Raw genomic sequence first — 7,439 nt, 5'->3', positions numbered from 1 at the left:
ATGCTTAATTTTGTCATCACTCTCCTCATCGTATCCATCATTGGATTATTCATGAATTGGTACAGAAGAGACCATCGATTACCACCAGGACCAAGAGGAATACCATTCTTAGGAGTGGTTCCATTTCTTGGTAAACATCCAGCAAAAGCCATAACTGAATGGTCAAAAAAGTATGGAAAAGCTTATACCGCAAGATTTGGTAACAAGGATTTGGTGATTCTGACCGACTATGAACATATTTATGACGTAAGTGTAAATTAAAGACAATAATCCCAATGTGATCTAAATGCAGTGAGATCGGCGGACAATTTTCTTTGGGTATTCAAGTCAGAGAAGATTCTGAACGTTTACTCAAACGTGTTGAAACGCTGGATATGATGAAAGCAATGCGCTGAATGAATGACACACTACAACAATTCCCACTTGAATAGGTGCATTTGGCCATCACTGTTATATTTGACAATCGCATCGTCAGCATTGTGATGATATATATGTTGAGAACTTTCCGAGTAACAAAATTTTCCTGCAATTTTTTTCGCTTTTTTTTTTAATTTGCATTTAAATTATTTGAACAATAAGATATTTTTACTTTATTATATGTAGGTTAATATTCGCCAGTCATCGAAATTGGGTTCTCGACCACCAGCACACGTTTTTAATGCGACCAACCAGGGCCGAGGAATCGTTTTTGCAGACCTGGATGTGGTGGAAATTCACAGACCTTTCACTCTGCAGGCTTTAAAAAGGTACATGTAGACAATTTAACTGAAAAAGAGGAATAATGAAAGACAAAAGGTTTTCGATTGACATTTAACTGTACCAAATACCTTGTCCTGTGCGCTTTTATCGTCCAATATTGAATGTAGATGCTGCAGATCACTTCATAAACAATTTTGGTGGAACTTTTAGAATAGAAAAAAGGTAATTTGCAATTTCATTACCAATTACCTAAAATGATCGATAGCTTTGACCAAGGAGTTTCACCTATCCCAATTTCATCGGCATGTGAGGGAGTATGTGTACTGCATTCTCAAACGATACTGGTTTGTCTTATTAAGCTTCGGGTTCGACCCAGCTAAATAAATATTTGTACTATAAACGGAAGGTATCATAAAGACGTTCCCTTTTACGACCCTACTTGATATTCCAAACAGAGTAATAACTATCTGCTAAATAATGCTAAATACAAGCATACCTGCTATTTTTATGTCAATCCCGATCTCTTTTGATAGGCTGGGAATGGGCAAAAGCTCGATGGCAAATAGAATACATGAAGAAACCTCGTATTTAATTCAAGCTATTCGAGAAAAAGGTGGTAAACCGTTTGATCCTAAGGTAACTTTATTCCCATTGTGATTTAGTATTGAGGTCCGATCCGATGTTGCAAGTCAGATCGGCATTCCATTGGTGTTTAACTTTTGTAAAACAAGTATTCATATAATAGCAAAGATGGCCATTTATTGAAGGAAACTTCGTCTTGAACTTTTCCCAACAAACAGCTTTGAAGGGGTTAAATACAGTTTTCAAATTAGGTAGCGATTATCTAATATTTTCCGTTAGGGATTACGCTTGTGCAGAGCGCTTCCTTCAAATTGTGGAAAATTATTTTGCCCAAAGTACGTGACTGAAAGCTTCAAATGCAATACAAGCCAGCGCACAAGCCAGAGGATAATAATGAGCATAGAAGAAAAGAATGCTCAAATATATGCTGGAGACGAAAGCCAAAACGAAGTAGTATCAAATACAGTACCGGCAGTTTTCCTTATAACAATACTCGACTTTGTTGAGAACCAGATCGTGGAACCATCACACGGTGCGCAATCTTTAATTTCTGATGACGTCATCGCATAGAACTTCATAAGGAAAACGAATTTCATAGAGCCTACAGAAACTTACTAAGTAAGTAATCGCTTTCTAACGACAACAGCAATCTTCAACAACTAAATATTTCAAAGCAATTGGTCCAGTATCTTGAGAAAAAAGTGATTTTTCAATGGCATCAACAATAAGGAAAAGAACACTAACAACAACATAATAATAATAATAACAAAACGATCCATAGTTCCACTTCGTGTCCAATATTAATAAAAAAATGAGTGATTCAGGATATTCTGATATAATTAAATATTATGATTTCCAAACAGAATGACCCAAATATTCATTCTTGTTGGATCAGTCGGAATTCATTCATTTGACATAATCTCATAAATACATTAAGAGACTTCAGCTTTTCTCAAATTGCTCTCAAAAATAGAATTCCAACTATCTAAAATATAAACTTTTTACCGTGACAGAACATAACTACATATTTCATCCTCAAAATCTGTTCTTGTATTTTTCTGAAAGCTGCCAAAAAACCATGTCCCCAGTGATTTTCAGACAATTTCAGCCATATCGAACTTATGCAATTCATATCCAGGATCTGTTTCTATATGCGGCTATGAACATAGCATGTTTGAATGTGGCAGGAGAGAGATATTCATATGATGATGACACACTTAAGAAAATGGCTTCGAAATTAGTCGATGGGTAACATAACTGAAACTTATTTGCTAAATCATTTTAAATGGATAACACAAAAATAATAGATTGCATAAAAAAAAACGTTGAATCTCATCGTACTCCAAATTGGCTAGTTAGTACATTCTTTTAAAAAGAAGAAAGCAATTCTCAAATATATGGAAATGATGGTCAAATATTCGACTTGCATGACTTCGGAATGAAATACCTCGTTTTCAATGGTACCTCGGCCATTTATTGTCCATACAATACTAAACTGGTTCAGGTCGAATTTTATTTGGTACACGCATTACTCAATAGCATTCAGTTGCAAGTGAAAATTACATTTGTGCGACACTGTTGACATACGATTTATATTGCAGGTTACGAGATAACGGCATATACATTTTTTTGTCAAACGTCTGTGGCTATCTCGCGTCAATACCTCCATTCAAAAGTGCAATAGAAACGTACGTCAACGACTTTAACCAAGTCAAAGGTAACGCAAAAATTCATTTGTTTTTTTAATTTATTTTATTATGTATAATGGTTTTTTAAACATTGACTTAACAGACATTTATTGAGACTGTATGTCGAGCAACAAAAATTAAATTTTTAACAAAAAAGCTTGGTTGTTTTGTTTGAAAAAAAAAGTACTCTGAATCGCAGCGTTTGTTTTACGACTACTATAATGGTAAGCAGAAAGTTATTAATTAAAAACGTATTTTTCCCATATTTGCAATGGTTGGTACCCAGCATTAGATATCCTACTAGAACTAGATAAACTAGCGCAGCCTATTCATATGGCGACAGGGAATTTTTTGTAGCTTGGTCCACCCGTTTAGATGCTACAAATAAACAATCAAGCAGACGAAATGGCTGAGAATAAGGGTCTCCCTAAGCGGAAATCCGGATTCAAAAATACGTGTCAGATTACTTCCGCTACCCGCTGAACGACTGGCCAATAACGGTCCTATATGACCACTAGTACAACATTTGTCTATACACGTTTTGCTACGAACCAACGCTATCAGTTTTGTATAAGTGATTGTGTCAAAGAATAACATTTTTGCATTGTGTGACTTTCTTAACATTTTTTTTAACTAAAATAGTCCGCAGCAATTTCGTTGCAATGGTATACAACATCATTGGCTGTATAGGTATATTAAGTTGACTATGCAAGAATATTTGGGTTGGCTATATAAATATTTGTATTGCAAATGCTTCTGTAGTGCGTCCGTATCATGTTCCCAACCTCACTTGAACCTCCTGTCTTGTTATATTTCTCTCTTCCCAGCTGCCACACACACGGATAAAAAATGTGTTTTCTCGAATATTCTACATAAAATAAAAGTGGCATTGTAATACAGAACAGGAGAGTGCAATATATTTGCTTTATGCCAATTTGGTTTTTCACAAAATATCATTAGTCATTATTTTGTTCAGATACTTTCGGACGCAAGATAAAAGAACATGAAAACACATACGATAAAAATGATTTGAGGGATTACATCGACATTTTCTTGGAAGAAATGAAAAAGGAGGATCATCATCCAACATTCAACGTAAGATATGGTGAATTCACCGCGTTTCAGCAAATGGAATAAATTCACAATTTTAAACACAGCCAATTTACTCAGATTTATATTCAACAGAAAAATCAACTAAAAGTTACTTTGCACAATTTGCTGGATGGCGGATCGCAAACGCTTTCATGTACTTTATCATGGTGCATGCTTGCATTGCTACATTACCCGGAAAGTTATAAGAAACTCAAGGAGGAAGTTGACGATGTTCTAGGTAGGTTCTGATAAGTAGATCTGTTAGCAGAATCGATCAAACAAACCATTGCAAATAATGAACTAATTCATTACAATGTTGGAACAAATTAACTGTTTTACGATTTTTATCGATAAAGTTAATTAATTATCAATTAAAATTACCTTAACGTAGTGCTTATTGACAAACAATCTATTAGTAAAGTCAGGTGGGCCATATCGAGTTGTTTTATCTAGTTAAATTACGTTCTCAAAGCTATATTTTTGCGAAATTTAGTTTTTATATTTTGCAGATTGCAGTGAAAAAATCACTATGTCAGACCGCAAAAATATGAATTATACCCAAGCTTTCATTCATGAATTGACGCGAAGATGCACACTCATCAAGGTCTTTGACAGTTGCTCTATCACAGATGAAGTTGAAGTCGATGGATACAAATTACCAAAAAACACAGGCGTAAGCACTTGCGCATTTTGGCTCTTTTTTTTTAATTTCAGATTCCAACCGTTCATTGACATTTTTGCGTTTCAGGTGAATCATGCTTAAAAGTAGCGATTCAAATTTTCTCAAAATTTCTCGACGCATTGAATACATATTTTCTGCACCAGGATCATATATTCACACTGTCATACTATAATAACGTAATTATAATTCTCGTCAGACTACGTATCCAAAATCAACTATATATATATATATAAGTTTTCTGTATTTATTTTGATAAAGTGACTTTATGTTTCAGATATTCTCGATCAGTTGGGCAGTACATAACGATCCATCATGCTTTTCTGATCCCGACGATTTCAACCCGGACAGATTCATAAACCCAGAAGATGGAACTTTTCAAAAAAGTCAAAATACTGGATGCCATTCGCGATTGGAAAACGAAATTGCCTGGGCGAGCAGTTGGCACAAATGGAGCTTTTTATCATTTTAGTCACTTTAATCCAGAAGTTCGAAATTTCGGTAGAAACAGGAACTGAAATTCCATCACTTGATGGTGGTCACGAGGGAGCTTTGTATACACCTCTTCCTATAAAATTGATTATGACTGAGAGAGAATAATTTTAAAAGATTCATATAGTAAAATGCAAAAAACGATGTATGTTGCCTCTTTTTCATCCATTCGTTTGGTTTGCTGTACATGTTTGATTCACTAAATAAAAGTGTGTGATAATTGTTTTCCCGACCCCGGCCCAGAAAATTTCTTCCTATAATAAGCCAATACAAAATTTATGTAACTTGTTTTAAGAGTACAGATGCATTTAAAAATGTACACCTCAACCAGTCGGATTATTATTATCCAGGTTTCTTGAGTATTTTAAAAGAAACAGAAATTTTGAATCGAACCTAGCCCCCAGTTACGAGGTCGAAAAGTTTGAACACCAATTTCAGCTGTCGAATCCGAAAACTTTGATGTTTTTGTGTTTTGTTTAAAAAAAAACTTTCTTTCTTGGGTTGAGAGAATTTTGACTCTGACTACCGCTCTTGAGCCACAAAAGCGTCAAAGCTTTGAATGCCCATTCAAAAACTAATGCAAAGACAATCCAGAGTTTACTAAATATTGAATTGAAATTATTGTACAAGAAGTGTACATATGGATCGTTCCTATTAGTTCCTATAAAACTCGATATTTCTGAACATGAGCTACAGACCTCGTGTTACAACTTGAGATGTGTATTTTGCTACTGGTATTGGAGAGTGTATGGAATCGGTGTCAAAATTTTGACATTTTCTGATAAGCCGTCGGGTTGGGGGTAAACTTACACCAGACTCCGAACCATTTAAAAAAAAGCTATTCTGGGTTGACAAAAATCTCACTCCGTCTCTAGATGAAGAAAATTTTATATCCGACTTCTGAACTCTAATTTACTTGTCAGAACTCTAAGAAAAAGAGTGAACTGCTGAAAATGTGGACGAAGTGGTTGCTCATCTATACATGTGCTGTAACCGTAGTTGAGCACTGCGCTTACAGCAATATCGGCAGACAATTGTGATGGCCTTCAACCATATTTAAGGTACTGAAAAATTCAAAATGGATCGGTACATTGGTTGTGGAGAAATGCGACAACAACAATAATTTAAAAAACTATTCACGGGTCCACTTCGTCCCAATAAGAATATCTGATGCGTCGTCTACTTTTCCAAACTGCTTACGAACGCATTGCTTAGAGAAATTGGCTGGTGATTATGGTCTCGAATCAGTAAACTAGTAACGAATGTGATCGTTTTTGTATTCGCGATTACACTTTGGTCGAATTGTATCTGGTTGTGAGTAGTGTACTTAGTTATCTAACTTATTCGTGAATTTGCAAAATGTTCAACAACTGTAAAATCCAGTAAAGGGATGGTTAGGGTTGAATATTGAGCAACTGAAAATATTTATTTAAATTTTAGATAATTACCGCTATATTTAATTCGACTAAGTTGGTCTAATGGTCTAAGGTAGAGATGTACCGATACCCACGAGAATTGCCGATACCGATATTTCAAAAAGCCGATAAACTGTATACATTTACCATCTTGATTGTGAGGAAGAGACAGAAAAAAATTGTTAGTACGTATGCAAAGGTACGTTTCAACACATTCATTAAACAAATTATGGTAGTTTCTACAGACGTTTTGGTACGCACAGGCGCAAAGAATCGGGTGTTTGATCTGCGTAACGTATAAACTTGTAGTTATATAGGTAAATTAAAATGCTGCAGTACCCTACAGTAATTTAGTCTCAAGCTGGGTGGCAAATAAAGGTGCTACATATTTATTACCGGTAAGTGTTGAACCGGGAAACAAATTGTTGTGTGGAGCGGTGCAATATTAAGTATATTGGAATACTAAAAATTCAATTACCAGTTGAGACGCTTTGATCATGGCGTCAGGAAATGGTTCATCCAGCACCAGTACAAGTAGCAAAACTGGAATAGATGCAGAAGACATTTTATCACTGAAAACCTTGACTGATGGAATTTCGGAACTAGAACAGCCCAGAGCTGAAGGTGGCAAGCATCCACAGAAAACTGCTATTGTCAAGATTTCTGTAGGTGATAAAATCAAGGCTCAGTTTGTTGAAATGCTGGACTTCCTAAAGAGAAGCATTGCAAGGTACAGAGGGCTACTTTTATGCTGTGATTAAAAACAGTAAGAATTTTAATATTTTATTTAAA

General features: G+C 35.2%; 1 protein-coding gene across 1 annotated transcript; it reads left to right on the top strand.

The window, feature by feature from the left end:
- On the top strand, positions 1-5,340 carry LOC120345722 (cytochrome P450 2F2-like). Its single transcript, XM_078115269.1, has 10 exons — positions 1-246; positions 604-746; positions 1,233-1,335; positions 2,420-2,529; positions 2,883-2,998; positions 3,946-4,064; positions 4,155-4,299; positions 4,571-4,734; positions 5,018-5,173; positions 5,227-5,340. Exons 1-10 carry the CDS (start codon positions 1-3, stop codon positions 5,338-5,340), a joined length of 1,416 nt encoding a protein of 471 aa, XP_077971395.1.
- The last annotated feature ends 2,099 nt before the right edge of the window (positions 5,341-7,439 follow it).

Source organism: Styela clava, chromosome 8, assembly GCF_964204865.1.
Source record: "Styela clava chromosome 8, kaStyClav1.hap1.2, whole genome shotgun sequence".
Taxonomy (NCBI): domain Eukaryota; kingdom Metazoa; phylum Chordata; class Ascidiacea; order Stolidobranchia; family Styelidae; genus Styela; species Styela clava.
This window is presented reverse-complemented; position numbering and strand designations above follow the sequence as displayed.

What these genes read in the sequence shown, in the direction of transcription:
- LOC120345722 (XM_078115269.1), top strand. Translation starts at nt 1, where the DNA reads ATGCTTAATTTTGTCATCACTCTCCTCATCGTATCCATCATTGGATTA. An exon ending in ACTCTGCAGGCTTTAAAAAG is followed by an intron (nt 747 to 1,232) that starts GTACATGTAGAC and finishes CTCTTTTGATAG; the next exon opens with GCTGGGAATGGGCAAAAGCT. An exon ending in GTAAACCGTTTGATCCTAAG is followed by an intron (nt 1,336 to 2,419) that starts GTAACTTTATTC and finishes ATTCATATCCAG; the next exon opens with GATCTGTTTCTATATGCGGC.